Source organism: Chroicocephalus ridibundus, chromosome 7, assembly GCF_963924245.1.
Source record: "Chroicocephalus ridibundus chromosome 7, bChrRid1.1, whole genome shotgun sequence".
Lineage (NCBI taxonomy): Eukaryota > Metazoa > Chordata > Aves > Charadriiformes > Laridae > Chroicocephalus > Chroicocephalus ridibundus.
In genome coordinates this window covers 39,973,226-39,998,318 of record NC_086290.1, presented here as the reverse complement: position 1 = coordinate 39,998,318, position 25,093 = coordinate 39,973,226, and the positions used below count along the sequence as shown (strand labels likewise).

General features: G+C 46.7%; 3 protein-coding genes across 20 annotated transcripts in view; 1 reads left to right on the top strand and 2 right to left on the bottom strand.

The window, feature by feature from the left end:
* Window positions 1-4,030, top strand: part of KANSL1L (KAT8 regulatory NSL complex subunit 1 like) — a 62,612-nt gene extending 58,582 nt beyond the window's left edge. For 4 of the 6 annotated variants that reach the window (XM_063340990.1, XM_063340989.1, XM_063340991.1 and 1 more), the window contains 3 exons: window positions 304-416; window positions 1,455-1,635; window positions 2,258-4,030. In XM_063340990.1, the coding sequence (XP_063197060.1) occupies window positions 304-416; window positions 1,455-1,635; window positions 2,258-2,506 (543 nt within the window). In that variant the 3' untranslated portion in view covers window positions 2,507-4,030. Of the gene's footprint in view, window positions 1-303; window positions 417-1,454; window positions 1,636-2,257 lie in introns of those variants that run through there. The other 2 variants (XR_010071929.1, XM_063340993.1) reach the window with 2 other exon arrangements.
* Window positions 4,031-4,183: 153 nt separating this feature from the next.
* On the bottom strand, window positions 4,184-11,283 carry RPE (ribulose-5-phosphate-3-epimerase). The gene is made up of 6 exons (XM_063340996.1): window positions 11,125-11,283; window positions 10,912-10,991; window positions 10,665-10,804; window positions 10,229-10,363; window positions 9,983-10,069; window positions 4,184-9,511 (listed from the first exon to the last, which is right to left on the bottom strand). The coding sequence occupies exons 1-6, from the start codon at window positions 11,244-11,246 to the stop codon at window positions 9,389-9,391; spliced, it is 687 nt and encodes a 228-aa protein (XP_063197066.1). The 5' UTR covers window positions 11,247-11,283; the 3' UTR covers window positions 4,184-9,388.
* A 90-nt stretch (window positions 11,284-11,373) lies between these two features.
* The window catches only part of UNC80 (unc-80 homolog, NALCN channel complex subunit), a 130,392-nt gene continuing 116,672 nt past the window's right edge, over window positions 11,374-25,093 (bottom strand). For 10 of the 13 annotated variants that reach the window (XM_063342203.1, XM_063342204.1, XM_063342213.1 and 7 more), the window contains 5 exons: window positions 24,081-24,137; window positions 18,113-18,194; window positions 17,505-17,616; window positions 16,092-16,306; window positions 11,375-15,235 (listed from right to left, as the gene is read on the bottom strand). In XM_063342203.1, the coding sequence (XP_063198273.1) occupies window positions 14,966-15,235; window positions 16,092-16,306; window positions 17,505-17,616; window positions 18,113-18,194; window positions 24,081-24,137 (736 nt within the window). In that variant the 3' untranslated portion in view covers window positions 11,375-14,965. Of the gene's footprint in view, window positions 15,236-16,091; window positions 16,307-17,504; window positions 17,617-18,112; window positions 18,195-24,080; window positions 24,138-25,093 lie in introns of all 13 variants that reach the window. The other 3 variants (XM_063342216.1, XM_063342208.1, XM_063342215.1) reach the window with 3 other exon arrangements.

Here is a 25,093-nt window from a genome sequence, read left to right as displayed (position 1 = left end):
GCCTCTCACCATAGAGAAAAATGTGTTAGTTGCATGGGGGGTATAATTTCTATATCCATTCAGATCAAGCACAGACATGTACAGAAATAAAGGCAAAGTGACAGCGTCCCATATACCAGGGTTGTAGTGAGAGTGCAAGCTGAATGCATATGTTTTGATGTGCCTTTATACCGCGAGCATGCATTGCGTTGCCTCCTCTCATTTGGTGAACAGACCTTTGCAGAATTATGTATAATATTGGCTGCCTTTGTTTCTAGTGATGTTCGTAATTATGGCAGCAGCTATCCCTGTATTTCGTTACAGATAGAAGATCTGTCAGATGAAGTTTTTTCCTTACGTCATACAAAGTATGAGAAAAGAGAGCGAGCAAGGTGGTCGCTGTGGGAGCAGAGCCGCTGGCCCAGAAGGAACAGCAGGCAGGTGTATTGACTTTGATAAGAGTGTTCCTATTGAACCACTGGTGTCAGCTGTTGGGGCAGCAGTTTCAGAAATGCTGTCAGAGAATTTTGAAAATGAGGGCCCTCCTCATTAATTAACTCGACAGGGACAGTACCAGGTATGTTTGGTTGCGTGGCTGGAAAGGGAAGGCTCACAGCCTGAAGTTCTGAAGCATGTATACTTCCAAAAATTTGGCGTGTTAGTGACCTTGTATTTTTTAATGCAGGATAAAATTAGAACTAAACCATATTAAGGAATTATATTTTAAGCCTTTTTGAACATAAAGAAAACTTTAGAAAGTGTACTGAAGAATACAAGTTCTATATGTACCCTTAATTTTGAAACCCTATGAACTCTTCAGTGAAATCTTAGTGCTATTTGAATTCAGAAGTAAAACTGATGTTGACATGGGCAAGATCAGACTTCACCTGGCATTTAAGATGTGTGCCAGTATTTTATATCTACCTCGAATTTGCATTAAAGGCGAGGTCAAAATTTTTAATCTTTTAAATTATTTTGACTGCTTTGGAGATGAGTCCAGAGCAGAGGTGGGAAGTGGGAGCCCAAGGACCTGCTGTTTCTTCTCGAGTTTCATTGGCACGGTCTGCTGACAGTGCAGTTTGGACTCCGCAGGCTCCTGCAAACGATGCCGTGTTTCCCCAAGTGGGAACAGCCCGCGGCTCGCTGACTTCTTTCCAAAATTCCTGTTCTGGTGAGCGTGCGGAGCAAGGCGCAGGAGTAGGACGAGCCACCAGCTGTTCTGAGGCCAGAGCGCGCCTGTTCCCGCCCTGTTTTATCCGGTTAGCTCCTCCGCATAGCACTCTTGCTTTGGCTTGTGACAACAAGGTTGTCAAGAACCATGTGTGTTTTCATCTGCTCTTTTGATTTACATAAGTAGAATGTAGGTAGTACATATGGAGAAACTGAATGCTTTGAAAAGAAAATCTAAACTGTTCCTGGTGATGTGAAAGGGCAGGGGGTCGCTCTTAAGACTCTCGTCTCTTATCCTGCACTAGGTCTTACAGCAAAAATGCTGATGGACGACACAGCCAAGATTCAGTGCAGAAAGACCACCATGGCAGCTCCTGTGCCTCGCTGCATTGTGCTGCTGAACCTGTTCCTGACTTGACTTCGGAAGCCCACAGCTCTGTTTGTTCAGGGATTGCACAACTCTGCAGGGAGAACCAGGAAGCAAAGGTGGGTGCTTCCAGTCGCTTCTGGGTCTTGTCAGGTCTTCAGGGACCACTATCTCTAACTAAAACAAAGAACCTGGACACATCTTCCCAATCTCACTGACCAGAATCTCAGGCTGTTGCCCTAGTTCAGTGGACTGAATGCAGTGCTCCTGTTTAGAACCAGATTGCTATGCTCTATGAATTAAGCCCAAGATTTGTCAGTAGGTAAAAATTTAATGGCTTAGCATGCGAGGCACGTGTTTTAGAGGCAAGCATGGCAGGCCTGGGTTCAAGGATGACGGATCTTTTCTCAGGCCAGAGATGTTGGCCAGATTTCCAGATGGGGCTGATTGTTATGGGTTCAGGTATCTTGATGGTCTGGCACCCCTTCCTGTACTGTGCCTATTCAGTTGTAGCTCTGTTACCTGTTCAAAACTGTACGAAGCCAGCTTACATTGACAGCTGGTGCCTGGCAGCGGCGTATTCTTTATCTGAAGAGCCCCGCAAACACTGTAAAGAAAGACACTCATTTGTTATTTGATAGCAGATCATTCTGCACATAGCTAATCAGTTCAGACTCAACTGAAATCCCTTTTCCCCCTCTTTTTTTCTACCCTCACTCCTATCCTTCTGATTCTTTTCAGTCTGGGCTGTGGGAACTTCGAGTTTTTCCACTAAAAGATGAAGAGGTAGAAGCTTTACTGTGCCAAGATCAAATAACGAATCAGACTGAAATGTCAAGTGCGGCTTTTCCCAGCGACTCCCTCTGTACTTCATGCACACCCATTGGTTTGCTAGACAATGGCCATCCACCGAGAAAACAATCTACCGAAGAGTCAGAAGACTGCGAAAATGTTTGCCTGGGAATCAACAATACAAGAAAACAAAGGTGACAGGGAATAATGTGGTTCATTAAGAAAGCCAATTAAGGTGGAGAAAAGTGTAAGGTAAAATCTCTCTTGTTCACACAGCATATGACAGCACAATTCAAAACCTGTACGTTAGCTGCATATAATATATTTTCTTTCTTGCTTTGCAACAGGCAGGATATATCCCAAAGACAACACTTTCTTCTTCCTGAACCCCAAGAGAAAGTAATTATTTCAAGCTGGAAGTCTAATATTCCCAGTGTCGGGAGTGGGCGCACATAAATTGCTGGCACCATTCACTTTCTGTTGTCATATTGCCACATTTGTTAGTAATCATCCTTTTCTGTTTTGTTTGTTTTCAAATGCATTTCTGGTTCTAGTGGATTCTGGTGCAGTGGATAGGCTGTCTACCTTAACCAACAACTTCAACTGAACACAGAAAAACTACTTGAAAAAATAGTGGGGAGAAGCAATAGCCTCCAGTTATTTTCCTGTGTGGCAGGCCCCTGGGGCAGAAATCCGCCTCTAAATGCGTGTGTGTAACCCATGCGTGAGACAAGAGTCGGTGAGAACCGGAAGTTTCAAAGCAAGCGTTCTGGAAGCCTTGCATCTAGCTTAAAATCTGTACTCAGCTCTCGGTAGTGCCAGGGCATGTTTCATATCGATGTCCTCAAGCAATAAGATAGAAATAGACCACTGCATCTCAATAGGCGATGTATCCGCTACTCAGAAAGTAACGTTTCTGCTTCGGTCGTGTGGGTATAGAGAAATGGAAGGAAGGAGGAGTCGAGTCCAATCAGTGACACAGCTGTTTGAATATTGTGTTTTGGGTCATCTTACTTCCTTAGTCCTTCAGTAGCTAACGAGGCTCATAATATTTTGCTTTAATATGTTAAAGACAAAGTCTTGTTCAAATCTCTGTACAGTGCCTTGTAAGAGTCTCGTAAGTATGCCAACATTTGGTGACTAGCTGAAAAGGAAAAGATGATTGATGTCTAGAAGACCAATAAAGAAAAAAGCCCCAAAGCTTTCCATTGTGATTCCAAATAGATTTTTTAATTTCCCAGCGAGTTCACAGTGAGGAAACAAAAGCAAGTTGTTTAAACTTGCATCTAAATAGCGTAGTTTGGAATGTATCTGCAATCTCAAGAGGTATTAACACAGATTAAACATTGAATGTAGGTATAATCCATCAACGGGAAGTTTTTCTGTGTAGGACAGTTGAAGGCAATTTTATAGGAATCTCTGGTTTTGTGCAAAATTTTCTTCCACATGTAATATCTGGAATGGCACTGGACAGATGACCCAGTTTTAGTGTCAATTTTTTTTTGGTCAAAATGACAGGAATTATACACTGGGCATCTGAAAACAGTTCAGTAAAGTTTCAACACTACAACCTATTGCTGCATTGTAGTTTATTGCACATTCTGATTATTTTTTTAAACACTTTTTTAACACTGGTTTGTCTTAAACTTGAATCTTGCCTCAATGTCTGATACAATAATCTTTGATGCAAGGTTGGTTTTTTAATTAAAAGTTATTTCTATATATGTTGTATATAGTCTGAATTTGATGGCCTTTTAGAAGTGAAGAAATAGCAGTAATGCTTCCTCTTGGCACAGAGACCTGCTTGGCCCAAGAACGGCTGCGCAAACAGGCTGAAGTGGCAGTGGCACTACGCTTTGCTGTCGTCCTGAAGCTGCGCTGGTGCTGTGAGGCCAAGGTCCCCCAGCGTCCGAATAGAGAGTGGATTTTTCCATCTCTTGTCCTGCATGTGCATCTGCTGCTGGGAAAAGGTTCCTGACAGTTTCATGTCTCAGACGCTTTGCCGGTCTCTTCTGTAGCTGTATCCATTCATTAAGACGTCTGATCTGACCAGCTCTCACCCAGCTTTGTTGTAAGGTCAGGGCTTCCTGCTCTGTCTGGTCCCTGGGGCAACGTGAGGAGTTTCTGCAATTTAAGAGATGGGACGGACCAAGTAAACCAGCCGGCTAGCTGCCTTAGATGGCCTGAACGTGCTGCCCGTAAATGGAAATGCAATTTATGGGAAGGAGCGAAAGGAGAGTGTTTTTCTAGATTGGGGGGTGGGCAGGGAAGGGTGTTAAAATGAGGCCAAAAAAACCTGTGCGAAAGGAGCTGGATTAATCAAGTTTGGTCAGCCTGGTGGACCGTAAAGCTGTTCCTGCACTGCTGTTCAGTTCCCGGCTGTGGTGTCCTGTGGAACCATTGTGGTGGGTTTGGGTCAGTCTCCAGTGTGCTGGCCGAAAGCAACTGCCTGTTACCTTGCCAGCTGCAGGGGCTGCACAAGCCGTTATCGACACAAGCAAGAGTAAGCACGTTTTCTTTGTCCCCTCTTTAGATGTTCTTGTCACTCACTGTAGGAACCAGCTAGTGCCTCACAAAGCAGCAATAAAAAGGCTAGCCAAAGAAAGGCCAGGAAACCAGGAGACTGAAAAAAAAAACCCCTGAAGAAACCATGAAAATCTCTATTTGGTCATTACCCCACTCCTACCACCATCAGAAGTCTTTTCTCCAACATCTGCCTCTCGGCTGGCTCGACCTGTGGCCGCAAACTGCAACTGCCTTCCCACAGAGAGCTGCTTAGGCAACTGCACGGCCGCAGAACTGTGCCAGAGCAGTTCTTCCTCTGCGGGCCCAGCACGGGGCTGCTCTCCAGCTGTTAGTGGGGCGCAGGTTTCTGCCATCGGGTGAGCAGCCCATGTGAGTGTGGCTGGCAAGGCCAGGGGGAGGGGTGAGAGGCTGCGTTTGCTCTTCTCATGTTGCCTGCCCACCTTGAGCAGCCCTTCATCTGGCAGGGGCAGATGGGGAAACACTGTGCGCACATCAAGCGAAATGCTTTTTGGGACACCCCAGGCTGTTCCTCACCTGCAGCACCTCTAATCATTTACCACCTCCTTGCAGCAGACCGGGCGCTGTGCCCTGCTCGCTCTGTCTCTACTTTCTGCATCTTTGCTCCAGCCAGTGAGGCACCCAAATTTTCAGTAGCCCCATTTCACTACTGGGACAAAGTTAGCAAACTTCTTAACTGAACATGGTCACCGGACCAGCCCCACCCCCACTTCATCTTCTTCACCTGCGCTGCATGCAGCGGGCATCGGCACTAGTACCTTCATACCGCCTGCAGCCTGTCCCCCCACCTCCTGGCTCATCACCTCTTGCATGAATGCTGGGATCCCGAGGAACCTGCTGGTGGTGGGAGTGGGCTGAGAGCTCAGAGCAAGGCTCACAGTTAAAGCCACAAAATATGTAAGAAACCCATGCTTGTTTTCTTTCTTTGCAAAGTATTAAATGGGGGGGGGGGCAGTGTGCGGGATGGGACAATAACACAGCAATGTGCTTGGCTTCTGGCTGTTAAGCGATGAAAACAGCTGGCAGCGCTGCACCGACTGCTGTGGCTGAAGGTATTACAAAGGCTGTGAAATGCCAACTTAACCATAATACAGCAAGGTGCCCCACGCGTGAAACTGGGGTGTTGCAGCTTCACAGAGAAAGCCATTTCCCTTGTGCTTTGTTCTCACCATTTTCAAGGGAGAGATTTTTTTTTTTTTAAGGCCACTTATGTTCTGCACCCTGCTGCGGGGTTTAAACGCATCATCTCTGCATCCAGGACCTTAATGGAATGTAAGTACCAATACAAACTTGTAAGCCCTATTAAAATAAAGCCCTGTGTGCGTCCACCGCAGTTTTTTTATCTTGCTCAGGGATGTGCCCTGGACCAGCCTATGGAGCACATGCCCAGCCCTGCCCTACTCGGCCTGATGAGAGTTTCTTTTATCCTGTTTTCCAGTGCAGACAGAGCCTTTGCTCCGTCAGCTCACCCTGCACCGCTCTTGACCACGTGACTAACATCACCAGACTCTGCTCTCCCATGTTGCTGAAACTTTGCTTTATCAGAGTATTGCAACATTGAACAGTCCTGGGGTTTATCTGGCCCCAGGGATACCACACAAGCAGCTCTTTCGGTTTTTCATGTCAGTGTTTGGTCCAAGTCCTGTGGCTGCGGCGCTGTGGGGTTCCATTACCGAGTGCAGGAGGACAGGCCTCGATAGAGTCTGACAGATTACTTCTGTTAACGTACAGAGGCAAGAAACTGGAACAGTCTTAAGCATGAGAAGAACAAGTATCATTACTGTTCCTTCCAGGGATGGTCTGGGGTCACATTCACCCTTACACGTGTAAAAAGCTGCTGCGGTAGCAGCCAGCTGCATTGACCCACCTGGGTGGGATTTAGATGGAAAGCGGCAGTTGAGTAATTCCACTCCGGGTATAATTTCTCCCTCCCACAACACGCGTAACCTGAGGCTCAACAGAAGTGCAAACTACCAGATTTAAAACGATGACAAAGTGACTTCAACCTGTGAAAGAAAACATGCTGTAGCCAGCTACAGCACCATGGATTAACCAGCATGACTTTGGGACATCCACCCCCCTCAAATTAATTAGAAACAAAAAAAAGCCAGAAGTAGCTTTCAAACCAGTTTACAGTCAGCTGCAGGAGGCAAGGATACTACAGCTGTTGTCCTACTGCTTTCCATAGCATGAAAAGCCACACTGCCAAATCCTAGACTAACACTGTCACAGGCCGTTTGTGGCGGCTTGGCCTGCATTTCAGACACCAGAGCCGTGACCTTCTCCATGCATGTTACACGGGTTCTTTCCAGAAGGACAGATTTTAACACGTCTAGCAGCCATCTGGACTACCACGTTTCCTAGCCAAGCTTGCTTTCATCAAACCTCTTCTGAAAGATGTCTTCAGTGCAGTAGGTCCAGATGAAGCCGTCTTTTGCTAGTTCTCACATGGGGTTGCAAGTGGAAACAGGAAGCAAAGACATTTGTCCACCTAAAGCACAATTAACCGCCGAGGAAAAGGTAGTAGTTTCGCCCTTTCAGACACTTGGCTGGATTGTTTGAACTAGCCGTAGCTCCTCCTCCTTAATGACGGCAGTGACCCACGCTGTACCCCCGCCAGCTCCTTCCGCAGCCACCGAGCAGAGGCCTGTCTGTGGGACACCTCGCAGGTCCTGGGCATAGACGGGGGTGCATCAGCTCTAGCACTGCCTTGGCATTTGGCAGGTGACGTGCCCAGCTTTGCTGCGAGGACAACAGATTTGACGCTGGCCTTGTGGAAGTGGACTGGCTGCAGCTGTTGGGCCTTCTGGCCTGGGGCAGCAGGCTGTTTGCAGCCCTTCTGTAATTACAACTTAAAGGGAAAAATACCACGCAGAATACCATGAAATATGAAAGGAGTCAGCAATACTAATTAGAGCCATGGGAGGCAGGCCTATCTAAAATGACCTGCTCAGGTCTTCCGCTAGTGGGTTGTAATTCTCGCCTTTCACGTGCCCAAACAGGCCGGGCTGTGAAGTCGGCACAAGCAAATCGACGGTATGAGAACTATTTGGTTTCATAACCAAGAGGCGTTTCACAGAGCCAGCTCCATGCAGCGCTTTTTAGCCTACGTACACTGAAATCACTTCAGTAGACGACATCCCTGTATGTTGCTATCTATCTATCTTAAGCGTTTACTCAGGCATATGCACAAACCAAGGAGGCTGTGTGTCAAGATAAAATTTTAACTATAGGGTTTTAAAGCAACATTCTTTGGTGGAATCCCATCACTTCCAGGAATTTCAGACACAGCTGTCTTAAAACTGGCTATTTGAAAGGTAAACGAGAAGGTATTTCCCAGTTTGTGACTGACTTGTTTGATGCTTGGCTTATGTAGGTCAAGTACGAGGCTAATCATCCTTTACAGGAGAATAACAGAATGCAGAATTATAGCCGTAACTTGGTTGGTACTGCTATCGACATCTAAAGGAAGGTGTTTACTCGCATTACAGTAACCTCCCTTGCCCTCCTTCCCACCCTCATTTTTTGAAGCTTCTCACTTGAGACGAGATAGATGGTGTTTGGTTCCAGCTCAAAAGCACACATTTCTAGACAGCTGAAGGAAAATCCATTCTGAACCTCTCAACTACCATAAAAAAATGTCAGGTGATTAACTAGAAATGTTGATCACTGATGAGCGAGGACTAATTTAACAAAATCCTTACCTATTTCCCTTGTAAATATTTGAAGTTCTTATTATGCAATAGGCAAAAAATTATATTTAGACATTATGGCTTGGATTACTCTTACCTGACTTTAGGTGACTACAGTTTAGTTAGGTACAGGTGAACTATAATTACTGAAGAAAAACATACTTCTCCACAGTGTGATTCATCAGACGTACACTAGACATTTACTTTAGGAAGAGATGATTTGTGTCCTAGAATTCTTCAGGTACACGGACTGTACAGGATGATTAGCCTCGTTGTGATTAGCACAGTAAAAGCAAAACAGGAACATTTCTAGCATCCATGGGATTTTTTAGCCCTCTTAAACTGCATTTTCCCCAAACTTGCTCCCCAAACCACTCACTGTTGACAATAGGCTTAAAGGAGACTTACCACACCAAGGGAGGGGTGTTTAATACAGATATTGGAAAAGTTTTGTAGGAATGAATAGATCAAGTGACAAAATACAGACAGCAGAAGGCAGTTTGATTAGTCTTCCACAAGAGAGATTGCTTGTGGTGATGCTACACTCTTCTAGCAAGCAAAATCTGACCGAAGTGTAGTTCAATCCAGTCAGCGTTACAGGTTGTGCCGTAAAATTAGCCTCCACAGAATCAAGAGACAGGTTCAAACCATTGCATTTCCAACCCTGAAAGACAGCCAGAATGGTTTTTTCACTGCTGCTTGCTTCATTGCAGCGAAGGAACGATTCCTCTGTTCAGCAGCAACAAGTTTCCATAATTAATGTTCATCCAGCCCTCCCTTACGCACGAGAAACAAGGGTTCTCCTGCACGCACAGAGCCTTCTTGAACACTGCTCGAGTAGGTCTCATCGATCCAGGCAGCGCTTTTGAGCTGCTTCTGAACACACATTCCTGAGAAGATTGATCACAGATCTTGGATCTGCGCTCTTCATAATAGCACTGCCAGATACAATCATATTTGCGCCTGCCTGAAAGACATTAAACACCCACTCAATAACATGGAACAGTTCCACTTCTTAAAGGGTTTTCTTGCTGTAAAACATGAGATTGTAGTGAATTCTAGGCTGGTGGGCAAACAAGCGCTATCTGGGGGACAGAGGTGACATACCTCTAACTACAACCACAAATCAAGTTCGGAAAAGACAGCTCTTCCCCAAATAGGTAATTTCGTCATCCTTGCTCCTATTTACCTGAACATCCAAGAAACAAACAACTTCTCTAGCTCAGGGGAGGCTTCAGTAGCCGCTATTAGAACAGGCACAAGACTAGACCTCAAGTAGATTTTGCTACCTCAAGTAGATTTTGCTATTAAGTGTGCTTTACCGTTCCCTCTGAAAGCTAATGGTCAAAATGCAATTCCTCCTGAGCTTTATTTTCCGAGGGACCATTAAGTATCTCAGCACGGTGACTGAGAATGCTGCTCCGCTTCAGCCTCTTACCTCTGCACACTTATGGATGGTGTCAGGCCCAACTCCTCCATCCACTTCAATATCCAGCGAAGGAAACTGTGTCCTCAGCCACTGAACCTGAGAAATAGTATAGAGAAGTCAGTACCGAGATCCACACTCAGCTGCCAGAGTTACATATAGCTTCTTCCATGCCCAGATACAGTTTATTCACTTCACCGCTACTCTCCATACTATTACTTAGCTTTAAGTTCAATAAATAAGGAAAACTTAGTTTACCTTTGGCATCATGTCTTCCATAAATTTCTGCCCTCCGAATCCAGGTTCTACTGTCATCACCAAAGCCATGTCTATCTGATTGGCCCAAGGTGCCAAGTGTTCAACTGTAGTGCCAGGCTTGATCGCCAAGCCGACCTGTGGGAGAGGCAGGACAGACCCAAGTGACACAAATGCAGCGAGACTGGCTCGAGCTGGGAACAAACCCCTGGGAAAATGTGTCTGTGTACACGCTGTAAGAACAGGCCGCTTTAAATAAAAGATTCCTGGTGGTCTTAAGCTAAAACTGAAGACTGACTCGGTGCACAGAGAGCGTCGGGGCCCCACGTGCCAATCTCTGACCACCCGTAACTGTCAGCGATGGGTTTTCCATTGCCAGCAACGCGGCGGTGAGCTAAGCCGAGTGCAGCGCGCTGCCCCGAGCCTGCACTCCCCTCACCTTCATCCCATTCTCCCGAATGTCTTTTATCAACGCCCCGGGATTGTCTGTGGCTTCGAGATGAAAGGTGTACTGGTTCGCGCCAGCGACCGCCATCGGCTTCACCCACTGCTCTGGCCTGGCCACCATCATGTGCATATCTGGAGGAGGGGAGCAGAGCCGTGAGCAGCCGCGGCGGCGCCTGGGGCTGCGGCCCCCGCCCGCCACCGGAGGGGCCCGACAGCGCGCCCCGGCCCCGGCCCCTTACCGAAGAAGGGCTCCTGGCCCAGCTGCTTGCGCAGGCTCTCCACGACGGGGTGGCCGAAGGTGATGTTCGGGACGAAGTGTCTTGGGGGCCGAAGAGAGAGACCCGCCCGCCCGCAGGTTACCCCCGGCCGGGCGGGACGGGGCAGGCCGCCCGCCCGAACCCCCGGGGCGGCCGCCCCCCGCGCCCCCGTCCCGCCCGCCCCCCGGCCGTTACCCGTCCATTACATCCAGGTGCAGGTAGTCGGCGCCGCAGTCCAACATGCGGCTGCACTCGGCGCCCAGCGCCGCCAGGTCGCTGTTGAGGATGGAGGGACCGATCCGGCACCCCGACGCCATCGCCGCCGCCGCCCCGCGCCTGCGCCGCCGCGCGGCACGCCGGGACCGCCCCAGGGCGCGCGCCACCGCCCCGCCCCGCCGCCATCTTGCCCGGCGCGTGGGGGCCGGCGGGGCTGGCCGCGCGGCGGGGGGGCGCGCGCTGCTGCGCGGGGGAAATGGCGCGGGTCGAGCCGTGCGTCCGGGCACCGGGGAGCGGCGCGGCCTCGGCGGGGGCTTCGGGGCGCCCCGGCAGCCGTTTCGCGGGGGCCCAGCCTCGGGGGGCGGCGGAAGGGCCGTGCCGGGCTGTCCCCGCGGCTGCGGCCCGAGCGAGGCCCTTTGTGGCGCCCGGGAGGACAGAGCCCCTCTGAGCAGCCACCCGCGCGCGGCGGGCCTAAACTGACGGGGGGCGGGGGGGGGAACCAAACCCAAAGCCGCTTTTTACAGACTGTTCTTTTTCAAGCTCCCAGCAAGGCCTGTGTTGTTACCGCTGAAGCACCCTTCCAGGCAGCAGTGTCTCGGGCAGGCCCAGGGCACCCCCCTGCCCACCCTCAGCCCCTGCCCCGGGCGAGGGCGGCAGGTGCCTGTGGGGCACGGCCTGGAAGCGGGTGGGTAAATTTTAACAAACCCTCTCCCTGTCCTGGAACTGAAGTCTCTCAAATATCAGCGTATCGGAGCCCTTTAGAAAGGGAGACCGAGGGACGTCGTGTTGCGCAAGAGGCTTAAACACAGAACTCTGTCCTTTTGCCATCAATCCTCTGTATTTAGTCTTCAGGACAATGTTTGCATAAAACGCTGAGGCGAATGGGACTGACTGACACACCGACAAGACTGGTACAGCCTGGACGTTTGTTGAACGTGACATGCACTTAAGGCCTCTAACACTATTTAAGCAGCATCGTTTGTCTTCACAGCAGAAATACACCAGTTCTGTTACAGAGAGACTGGAGGAAAGCACAAAACCAGCTAAAGCACATTGTATGCACTTCATTAGTACAGTATCAAGTGCAACCAATAGGAAAGTAGCACACAGGAGAAAACAGACTGACGGCTCTGCCTGTCTGTTCCCTCTCTCGACAATCATCCCACAAAATCAAAGCCATCTGCCCGGCCACCTGAATAAAACTAAATTATGGATTACATCATTTATAAGCTGCATTAATTTCTAGCAGGGTAGACATTAAAAAGAGGCATTTTAGTCTTTGCTATGGCTTACTAGTGTGGATTCACCAGCGACAGTGGGAAACCCAAATGGAAACATTTATTACATATACTGAACTAAATGAAGTAAATCACAGTTATTTCGTCATCGTTAGAGTGGAGTACCATGGTGAGGCATCTACTTTTCATTAAGGAAGATGCTCCCTTCTCATTTTCAGCAGAAAAGGTCACTCTATGAAACGCACCATGAATTCTGAACGTGTTGTGTCCCAGGCGTTTACTTGGCTCACGTGGAAAACTCTCCGCCCCCACCCCACTGCCAGTAACCCGGCCTACCTTGGGATTTGAAAGTGAAGCTCTGTTTTTTCTCATTTGTGCGTCACTGTTAATAATAAAACTTAGCATCTGGAATTTAGCAATTCTTTGAGTGGCCTCCAAGCCGGGAGCTAATCCAAAGCAGTCTCCTACAGGTAGCTGGTGCTGGCTCCAGCGCGCTGAGGAGATAAGAATCGGTACAGCGTGTTTTGGTCAGCAGAGTAAGCAGTTTGTCGTTCAGGACACGCACTGAGCAGCAGATCTGAGACACTGCCATCTTCGCCCAACTGTGTCTCTTACAAAACCATGCACACTTCAAAGCTGCATTAGTGCACCACCTATATATTTATGCATATGGTGATACAGGTGGTGCACTATAAAAATATTTGCCTTTTCAGCCCTGCTTTTCCCAAGAGGTGCCGAGAGTCTCCATCGCTCACCAATGCGGTGGCAGCAGAGGATGCTCAGCACCCGTGGGCCTGGGAGAAGGATGGCTTTTGCTGTCTTCAGAGGTTTAGCGTGCGTGAGTGCCCTCCTCAGACTGGTGTGCACGGCTCCCGTCACATCGGAGCATTTGGGAAATACCGAGCGGCACAGCCGGAAGGAAGGCTCCATGGGTTTCAGCAGGCTGAAACCTGCTCTCAGGTATATGGTTAATTTTCCACGCAACAGTAAAAGCTGCAGTTCTGCAGTGAGGCAGTCGTTTGTATGGCAGTATTTTAAACGGCTGTTGAAGAGAGATGCGAGGCTTTTCTTTGGAAATGGATAGGAGGATATCGTTCTGCCTCCTCCATAAGGCTGTTTTATCATGCGCGCGTCCAAATTACAAGCCCTCAGGAAGTAATTACCTCAAACTGGTAATTAGCACATTTTACAGACTCTCAGGATGATCTAAAACATTTTCCTCTGCACCATAATGCCATGATTATAAACTCTAGTTGTTCTAACTTAAGCTGGAAAAGGCAGTATACGATTCCCAAAGCAGAGGGTGACTTTGGGCGTTGCTTATGATTTCATGGTTTGTTTCACAGCTGTTCTGCAGTTTGCCCCTAAGCAGCTAATGGCGAAAGTCACATTTCAGCGTAATTCCATGATGCCGCAGCGTGGCTCGTAACTCAGCTGTGACTTCAGCTGGTCCCCCACGGGAATCTCCACCTACGTATAAATGTTACATATATATCTCTCTAACATTTGCAGCCATGAACATTACGTACATAAAATGCAACCTTTTTAAATACAATCTCAACATGCCAAAAATAGATTCTTTCATCAGGTTTTTGCCCTGCAATGTCCATCTTTTGTTTACAATGTACATATATATTTATATTTTTATATATAGGAACATGAAAATACCATATATAAATATTTACTTTAAATCCCTATATCTAAGTACATACGGCAGCATCAGTGGAGCAGTTGGTAGGTACCAGAAGGTCCACGCATTCCAGATGCGGTTTCTTGGGTTTTTTTTTAAGCTGTGGAGATGAATTACTGGCTACATTTAAGCAGGACAGCGTGGGCTATTTATACCGCCTGCAGACCACTCACCCCTGCCCCTCTCTATCTGTGCACAGCACGTGCATTCCTTCTTACCGTGTGTACTGTATTTAGTTTTACAGAGCAAATATTTTTGTAGCACAAGGGCAATATCTTACAGAGTGGAATGAAACCGACAGACAAAAAGTAAACTCAACTAAAGTCTGCAGTGCCAAAAAAAAAAAAAAAAAGTCTAATTGCTCCATGGTGCTTATCATTGCTCTGCAAGTTAGAAACAATGGTCCCAGGCTTGTGAAAATCAAGCTTTAGATTGGTACTTTTTATCAGTGTTTTCACTGCCAGTACCAACGTGTTAAGAGCCTTGGGGTCAGCTACTATCCAGCCCTCCTCTCAAAAACGCTACAAAAATAAATCTTGGGCACAATTTGAAAAGAGGCTTCTCCTCTGTGGCTGACGCAGTTCCGCAGCCCGCTTGCCCACCAGGCCATGAGCACAGCGCTTGCTGCCACATCCAGCTCTTATGGACCACATATTTGCCCACACACCCCTACCCTGAGAATTTTGTAAAAATTCTCTGTTCTGCGGTTTTGCCCTGAACTGAAATAGATTTCACAAACAGAAATTTGCCAATCTATAGCAACTGGCCGTTAGCTGTTTTCTACTTTCGGATAATAAAGTGCTCTTGTTTTAATCAGTTACTAGTTACCAGGGAACTCAAAGGAGAAGGTACACTTTATCTTCCTCCTCCCGCTACTGCACTTCCCTGAGAGTTAAACGTGAGATTCATCTAGATCAACATCAGTCTCCCCAAGCTCCACGTGCGTGAAGGTGAAGTGAGTGGCCAGCAAGGGGTTCTCCATGCCGTTGTCCTCGCTGATGTGAAGGACGGTGTCCCCGTGCTGCAGCAGGCTGGTGGTCTCCAGGCCAGCGTAGTCCTCGCTGTCGGAGAGCTGTGCAGGGGGCGTGCTTTGTGCTGTTGTTGGCCGGGACTCCAAGCCCTCTTCTTTTTCCTTCTCCGTCTCAGTAGGAAGTGCCTCGCTCTGCAGTTGAGGAGAGCCGGTGGTCAGGAGCAGAGAAAGTGGGAGGGAGAGGGGGAAAAAAGCCAATGGAACATCTGTAAAATACTTTCTCATTCAGAAATACTTTTTACCATAAAGGGCCTGGCACTTGTAGATCATAAATCCCTAAAATTCCACCCTGACAATGATATGTTTTTGCCAGTGAATCAGATTTGTAGGAATGATCAGAAAGGTTGTCTGATCTCAGTTGTTAACACTTCCTCATTTCATTTTTTTAAGTATATTTTCAAGATGAATGTTTTTCATTTCTTTCTGGCAAAAGGCATGACCCTCAAAAGACACTCGATATCGGGGGGTATAAAAGTGATCTCGATGTCACTGATGTGTTGCAGGGATGGCTGTGATTGTCCCTGCACTGTCCTCAGTGGTGTCCGACACACAAAAATGTTGGACAAGCAATTTCTTTTGAAGTGTGGTGCTTTTGCTAAAACAGTGCTGCAGTTTTGAAGGTGCCCTTCCTTAAGGGCGCATTTCTCAGAGAGCAAGCTGTAAAAACCTGCTGATGGAAACTTGCACTGGTGAGCAGGTCCAGAAGCACTACTATATGTGAGGGGAAGATGGAAAGGGAAGATGCAGGAAATGTATTTGCAGATGAAGAATCATTGCATGGATCTAGAAGTGAATGGTTTGCCAAAGCAGGGGGTGGGACAGCAAACCCAGCCCAAAGAACAGACTCACAGAAGAGTTCACTGTCTTCACTCACCCGCCAGCTTTCCTTACAGGGCTGCAATGCATCAGGCATTTCCCTATAAATTTGCCCTGCAACTTTGCTGAAGCAGCGGACAGACACGCGTGATGGAACCGTCAGTCACCTTACCTGGCTGGTGGCCTGGCTGTGGAGATCAGCCACCACGATGGCCGGTGAGGAGGTCAGCACAGGTTTACTCGGCGGCTCCTGCGTGCTGGTGGCCTGGGGGCTGCTGCGGCCGCAGCCCTGCTGCTGGGCTACTGGGGCCGATGGGTCCCCTGGGGAGGCAGCTGGTGTCACCTCAGGCTGGGCTTCAGTGAAAGTCACCGACCGCTTCTGCTCCGCTGAAGGGTACAAAGCCCAGAAAACTGAGTATTAAAATGCTACAGTTTGGGATGGGAAACACAAGAAGAAAAGGAGAGAGAGAATCCCTGGAGTTTTTACAACTAAGACAGGATTCATGATTCATTCCATGTTTATAAGCTGTCTAACCGGAGTCTAACCTAAAAGCCTTTCACCCTCGGCTTCCTCTAAAGCCACAGCAAGAGTCAGGGATCTCCTGAAGACTATCCACCCTGCCTATCTTTGTCATGGCTTGGTGAGATAACCACCACCCATAACATCTTTCCATCACAGAAAAATATACTGGCTTGAACTCCCACATGAGTTAGGCATTTCTGCCCTCAACTGAAAAGGGAAAACTGAGATCCAAATATGTAAGAGAATTGCCCAAGGTTTTGCAGGAAATCTGAGAAAAGACAGAGGGCAGCTGATTGCCCCCCGTTCCTGCAGACCGACTCCGCTATCTGGGAATAACAGAACAGCACTGGGTGAGGACAACTAGACTAAAACTGGAGAGTAAAACTGATATCCCTGTTCCTGCTCTTAACTATTTTGGCCAACTTTTATGTTTCAAACATCTCCAGCAGTGCTGCTGCCCCAGCACAGCGCTGGTGGAGTGGTTAGAAACCCAGAAAGCTCACAAGCTAAACCTTTGCTCTACCAGGTGCTTCCTCCAATGTTAACTGCTGGCTTCAGACGGTACAGAATACAGCCACCTGCTCTGCTTGGCACTGCCGACTCCTGGAAGCACACGGCATGGACTGGAACACTCCGATATTCATTTCCATATGCAACCCTTAAAGCTCTGCACAACTAAGCATAAAAGTGATGAGCGATTTCCTTCTTTCTACTCCTCTCAATAGCTGCTTCAAAATTTGCACACCTGGAGGTTTTGGACAAGGTACCCTGAATAGAGGACACCTGTCCCCTAAATTCTCCACACCTCTAGGAAACACGATCATTCACTGCCCACGTCCAGTTTCACCTTGAAAGCCTTTGGAGAAACCATCAAAGAGTTTTGAGGGGGTGATTTTCTGATAGGATATCCGCTTACTCGGAAAAAGGATAAAACTGCGGGGATTTCACCGTAATACAGGCTGCTAACAACATACTAACTTTTCCTTTAAGCTAAAACAACAACATGGTATTTTCTACTTTGAAATCTGAAGTGCTGGTTCTGGAAATGCAGCGCTGCCCTACCGCTAGGTTTTGGTTTGGGCTGGATGCTCCGTCGCGTGGTGGAAAGTCGAGCTCCGTGACGGCTGCGAGGCTCGGTTTGAGTTTTCTGACGTGACAGCAGCGGTCGTCGAAGCTAAACGGTGGAAGAAAGAGTTAGGCTGGTGTATGTTCACACGTTACACAACTTCTGCTCTGTAAGGAGAACAGATCACCATGGTCTATTCCTCTCCCTGTCCATTCACGCTGCTTTTAGCAGATATATGTTCTAATGTTTCCATGGCTCAGACATCTCCTTTGTATGAACTTCTGGGGTTTGTGTCTTTTCAGTTTCAACACTGAATGTAATGCAATGCAGATTGTGTGACCATTGTTTAATTAAAAAAAAAAAAAAAAAGCCTACAGAGGAAAAGATTGGGGAATTCAAAACAAAGTACACCTCCTCTCTTAGGGATTTGTCAGGCCTCGCAGCTACGGCTCGTGCTGTGGTTCCTGCTAACTCAACGGACTGCACTAGTATGTCACGAATTAGGTAAAAGGGACACGTCACACCCACAAATCATTTCAAAACAGACACAGATGAGAAGACCCAAACCGACTCCAAGAGAAGGAGGGCAGGTTTGTTGACTCACCTGCCGCAGGCCTCTCTTCCGCCCCAGGGGCTGCTGCAGTAGAAGGTTCTGCTGGCCCGGCTCGCTCTGCACGCTTGCCACCCTGTTAGATGTTGACAGCATTAGGCCAAGCACAGAAGCACCCTGTGTAACTAGTAGGTGTCCTGGCAATTTTGACTAAAATAAATAGATAAATAAATAAATCAACCAACCACTAATGGCACGGTCACTTCAAAGAGCAGCACTGTCTTTGAAGGATGGAGGGGGGACGTGTCTGTTGGGTTGTGGCTTCTGGGGCTTAGGAAAGGGTGGGAGGTGGAGTCATGGCATTCAGGACTTGGCCACGCACAGGTAGCATCCAGATATAAATAACTGCAGATTTCAGTTTTCAGTCATTGATTGATGCATCCCACTGAGCAACACTCGCTTCTCTGCATCCTTTGCCACGTGGGCTTCATCAATAAAGGCAAGAACATCAGCCTCCTAGCTCAAAGGCCTTCTTGTTTGCTTTTCCCTTTTCAAGGACAATGTTGTAAAAGCTATTTCTTTTTTCCTCCCAAATAGACTCCACAGCCTCATCCCATTTTTGTCATCTGTTCTTAATTTCAATTTAAGTCAACAAACAAAAAACAAACACAAAGTGACAAAGGATCCATTCACATAATGGATGCATGAGTTATGTGAACAAGGCCCCACACTCAACACTTGCAGCCTTAAGTCTTTTTGTGGCTAATAAACAAAAAAGACAAGGAAACATAAATTTTATATATATATATATAAACACAGCTTTTTAGTTTTTAATATCTTGGCACAAGATATCTGAAAATCTGCAGTAAAAGAATCTTTAGCAATAAAACAGAGTCAGCTGCATACCACCTCATTCTACCATTCAACTGACTTCACATAAAAATACCACCCTCCCCTCATTTTTATCAAAGTACTGTATTCCTCCAAAAAGTTAAAAATCGGTCATTTAGCAGACAGTGGTCACAAAACGTTTGAGCTGAATGAACTGTGTCTGAGAGACATGTGGTTACAATAGCAACTAACGTTTAAGATGGCCTTCCTGACCTGACAGGAGTGGAGGAAGAGGCGAAACCTAAGGACGTGGTCAGACAAGACATGAAAGGTGTCTGTGGAGCGGCTTAAAAAGGTCTGTCTCCTGAACAGCTCATTCTTTGCTTTGGCAGAAGTTACTGCCCTTAGAAGGTTTGGTGGAACAGAACATGAGAGCTTCCTGGTCTGCTTCTGTTCAAAGTCTGGTTGCCCGACTTGAAAGTCCTATTCCTTCCTCTCTTATCAGTTTAAATTAAAGCCAGACTTTGCACCAAACCGTAAGGGTGTGTTTCTGCCAGCTCTACTGGGGAGACAATGGGCAACTTCAAGGAGAGAGACATCTTAAGACCCTGAAGCTGTTTCTCTGCTGATTGTCTGGCCACAGCCTAATAATCCTCGGCATGCCCTCGGCGATCTCACCGCAGCTGCAGCGGTTTGGAAAAAAAGGAAAAGCTTCTGCAAGCTCAAAGCCAGAACAAACAAGATAGATTTGAGCCCTTTTCTCGGTCAGACGGCTCTTACAAATGAGATCACCGGTCCCTGGAACATATTTTCCAGCTTTTACGTAGGGTATTGACATGATTTACATACAAAGCATCCTAGACATCGTGCGAATGCCTGCCTAGGAATAAGCAGCGTCCTCAAAGGTCCCTCCTGTTCGCAGGACTGTACTCTTGACCCAGACACTGACTGCAGCACATATGACTGGCAGGTCCAGCAGCAACACGCCAGTCCATATTAAAGCAAAGAGACTGCGCCTCTTAAATTAGTCTTTAATTTGTGATCCACACTACCTGAAATTACAGCTTGTAGAATTTTCTTAATCTTCTGTTTCTAGGATTACATAAAAATCTATTCCTGGGAATTTTAAGAAGTTTCTAGAGTAGTTGTCTGTATGTGAATTAAGTAGAAATCAGCTGGAGAAGGTCTTGAAAAAATAATTTTCTATTGGACTAGCTTTTGAGGATACTGTTACAATTTCTGATGAAGGAACAGTAACTCTTAGTTCTATGAGTGAGGAGACGTAAATGTCTGTAGCAGAAAGACTATAATTATGTTCAGTGCAAAACACTGTTTATAGTGGTGAAACAAGCTCATTTCGCATGCACCATGAAAACACTTTGAAAAAGTCATTAGATAAAGGAGTACACGGGCCACACGAGAGCACAGAGGTTATACACGAGGAAAAAACCGATTCCCATGGAGTGAAGTGCACTGAGGACAAACAATAGGTGAGCAAAAGAAAGGCTGGACTTTGTGTCTTCCTGCTGGAGTCTGAGATTTTTCAGCCTGGCTTATATCATAAGTGAAATGAGTTTAGTGAGCTGGTGGATGTTTATTTCCAGTACTGAATCATTACACAAATTGGTATCATAATTGCTATTATGAGCTGAAATTGCAGATATCTTTTGCAGGCAAATGGTGGACCCCAGAGCAGCCGAGTTTTGCAGAGCTGCCTGCGCACAGCACAGTCCTGTCTTTTTGCCTTCTACCCCCAAAATTTGAAGACAGGCAGGAAAGAGAGAGAGAATCGTAAAGACCACAAATTTCAGACGAGCGACTGAATTTTCAGATAGAACATTTCACTTCATGAGGGTTTGTGAGGGTTTCTTTTCACATCAAAGAACAGCACTACTGATCTTGTTTCCATGAAAATTAGTGTGGCAGACAGACTTTTGGCTCTTTGTAGCCCTCCCTCCCTCCTCTTCTGTCTCTCCTTGTTTACCGGACCTGGCCAGGAGTATACTGGTTCTCTGGCAGGCCGTGGGACTCAGTCAAGAACACTGAATCAAATGCCATCTCAGCGGAGAGAACGTTTCCCTCCTGTGGCAACGTGATCGATAAGAAGGGGGTTTCTGCAGTACATAAGCCAGATCTATTTGGGAATAGCAGAACAGGAGTCTTTCCTGCCCAACACAAAGACACTCTGTCACTCTCTGAGTATCTCTGTCAGGGGTTGTATCTTCACAATAATGTTACTCCCATTACACAGTCAGGGCAGAGACAGGTGAGCAAAAGATCAAACCAACCCAACTTCATGGAGGCGTGTTGCCAGCACAAGAAGTGACAGCCAGTGCAGTCACACAGTGGGGGCTAAAAGAAACTTTGTCGGGTTGGCAATTACAATTAGGGATGCTCATGAGTTACAAGAAACCATGCAGCCAAAGAGAAAAAAAAAAGAAAGAGCAAAGAAGAAAACAAAACAGAGACAAAGGAAGCAAGGAGTTTAAATGTCTAGTAAAAATATGTACATGCTTGCCACACCGTTATGGTAGAACATGCACACTTTGTGTCCCGAGACATCCGAACGACAGGGTTAGTGGACAAAGGCCAGTGAAGAATGAGTTAAAACGTAGATGAACTCCAGCTCTTGTGTCCCCAGACACATCCTAGTCCCATTAGTGTTAGATCTGCTGCTCTTGCCCTGGCAATGCGAATTCACTCTGATTTTCCCTATTAGGCACCATTAAGCTAAGATAGGCAACAACAAACGTTAAACGGAAATTTCCATCACAGGGACTTCTCATTCTTTTTCCTTTCTGATTTGGGAAAGTATCCTCTCCTCTCAGATTATAACCACACCAAATCCCAGGGCTGGACACAGATGCTCCTCAGCCCTGCACCCCATGCTCTCTGTTACTTCTCAGCGCTTAAATGTTATCCCCTTCCTGTCGTCCCTGCTCGTCTACATGTCTGCCTCCAATTGCTATAGAATAAAGGAAAACAGATTTTATTCTTCTTTGTGTTTGTCACTATTTATTTAATTTATTTAAAACTCCTACCTTCCATAGGGGTCTAGTTGCTATATGATTTATTTCTTTATGTCAGTTATGACTAAACATCAGCTTTTGAATTCAGAAAGCAATCCTAACTAGTTGTTAGCATTGTACTCCAGCCGAAAGCAAAGTTAGGTAACAAAAAGTCAAGCCTGCTTTATTCAAAACTAATGTTCCTGCATATAAAATCACATTAGTTCTGTGCTATGATCCCCACAGCCCAATGACCTCCTACAACGTCTGCTTTATTACTTCTGTCCTTTAGAGGAGGAATCCAATTTGCACATTTAACAATGCAGCTGAAACATCTTTTCTTCCTCGCAGATCTCTCACCTTGCCTGTTTATAAAAAATTGCAGTACTTCCCTGTCTTCTTTCTTTGTAAGGCTTTGCAGCCCTGATGCTCCTCCTTCGGCAGTTAGTGCCCGCTCCGTGAGAAGAGCAATGCACCTCAGCAGAGCTGTCTCCCAGCTCCACCTGGTAGCCTTTTTGCCCAAGGAAATCTCTGTGCCATAGCGCAGGGTGGAGGATAGTGTCCTGGTCCCTAGCGAAAACTGGTGTGACAGAAAGTAGTAGGAACCCACTGTACTGCTGATCACATTTCAGGGTTCAAAATTACTGCATTTGACCTCATCTGTTGACTTAGCTGTCTCATATTCCTCAGCCTCACCACCGTTACTAGGAGTGACTCCCCCCCACTTAACAAGATCAAAACATTTCAAATTCAATGCTGATGCAACCTGGTAACAGGTTCATTATGGCTTTAACTTATGTACAGACCTTCCCCTTTGTCATCCTTCTCAAATGTAGTGGGTTTTTGCCCTACTAAGGGACGGCACTTAACTTCTTTGGTTGAATGACTTCTGTTCTCTTTAGGCCCCAAAACATGCTCAGATGCCCATGCAATCCTTTTTGCTTTATCACAAAACCAGATAAGAATATTCCTGCCTCTGCCAACAAGCCGATGTCTTTTCCTAACGCCACTCCTACAGTAGCACCAATTAGAGACCGATCTGCCAACGCAGGCTTCACACACACAAAGGACACCATGAATCATGGGATGATCTCAGTGACACCACCAATGATAAACTCTCCATTTGTCAGCTGAGAACGGTGATCAAATGAACAAAGCAGCCTGTCCGCACCCCAAAAAGCCACTACTGACATCTAAAACCAAGCTAGCGAAACAGAAACCACTCACACAAATGCCTCTCAACATACCCACATCTTCAGCTGGTGTGGCAGTCATGAAATGGCGCGTTACCCTCCGTGTTGCCAATGTAAGGGGCTGTGTTCTACTGGAAGGAAGCAGAGATGCTCTTGGGACTAACGACGGCTCTGCGACCTCACGAGGATGGGTCGAGAGGTGCGAGCACAGAAGCAGGACAGTGAGGATGATTAACACGGCTGAGCTGGCCGTTAAAGGTGGAGACCTCTCTTCTAAGCTCACTCCTGACCCATTTGACAGGCATGGCCGTGACAGTGTTTGCACACAAACCGCCCTGTCCACGGGTAGTGGGGAACAGCTAGACCTGAACTCCGGCACCGACAGGGCAATTTTGAATATATATTGATGGTGTTCACCTGCAAGCTTTCTATGGTGTCATTTGAGAATTGGAAACACTTTGTAAAAATAACGAGAATTACTGTAAACCATCCACAGAGAACTATATTCCACAGGACTTATCGTAATTAGGTTTATTAGTGAATGTTAAAGAACACAGCTTGATATTATTATTAAGTCTTTTGTGGTGACAGCATTGTGGGATGAATGGAAAAACAGATGTCTGTTTTATATAAGCCTCCAGACTAATGCTTATAACAGGCTACAGCTAATGCCTTTGGATAATCTTTCTCATGCCTTTCAAGCAATTGCTAAAGAAGGGGAAAGCCTCGAGGCTCGCCAGCCAGACTGCTGTTTCACTTGCTACGGCTTTTTCTTTCCCCTTCCCCTTAGCCTCCTCAAAGTTACTGGCAATCAAAGCTGAAAACTGAAGGTGGGTTGCTACCCCTTTGACTTGCAGGCCTGAATATCAATGAGCCACAAGAGACAGAGATGGAAAGAGCGACAAAAGGTGAGGGGAAGAGACAGAGGAGGTCGGAAACGGCTCGTTTCCCAGCACACACACCGACAGACAGGTAGTGTTAACACTGTACCTAGAGAGGCTGCCCTCAGTGGCCAGGCTCGGGGAGTCATCGAGGACATTAGGTTCACTGCAGGAGGGGCAGGGAGATTAAGAATTTAGGGAAAGAAAATGCAAAAAAAGCATGCGATTGTCTCTGTTTTCAAGGGAAAAAAATATCAACGGAATAAAAAAGTAAAAAAAGGACGGTAACATTTATTGGTCTCGCACGCTCAACAGCACATATATGACTCAGAGGAGCTGAAAACATCTGATAACAGGAGCCGTCTTTAGAGGGATTTTACACTACTTGGAGACTTCTACATCTCTGCTGAGAATCGGGGAGCTGAGAAGTTCGGTAGGATGCGTTTCCACACAAAATAAGGTCAGGGAACTGTTTTCAAAGCGTTTTCCTGCAGCATTTTCATTTATTTCAGTTCTATTTACTTCCAGCTTCATAGAAAGCTTTTTTCTTCCCCCTTCCCCGTGAGCCAGTTCTTCCTGAGGAAAGGCTAATCTGTCTCCCATGAACTATAGACCACTCTCCTCCTGGTAGGAATCTAAAGACTAACATCTGGAAAACAAGGTCTCGTAGTGCAATGAAACTGTAAGTAAACAGCTGGCGTGGATCCTGGCAAACGAGCACCCAAGAACATTGCTTTTCTACACCATTCGGGCAGGAGCAGCCTTCTCAGCCCATAGGGAAAACATGAAAGAAAGCAAGAAAGCAGTCTGCTGGGTTACCAGCAGGAAAGCAATAATAATATTACTTAACAGTAATTAGTTTACATTTGTGAGGCAGTCTGAAAGCCCAGAGACCATCCATAACTAAAAAGGGCGCGATGTTGTGGACTATGATTACGCTTGCCGAGCTTGTACTTTCCCTACACCGATGAAAAGCAATTCTCCTTGTATACCATGTACTTAAAAACTAAAGAGCAAAGCTCTCTTGTAATTAAAGTCTTTTTTTCTCAGCATCACCATGACTTGGGATTGCACAAAGCAAACATTGCTATCAGTCAGCTGTGACTCTTACGAAGTTTATGC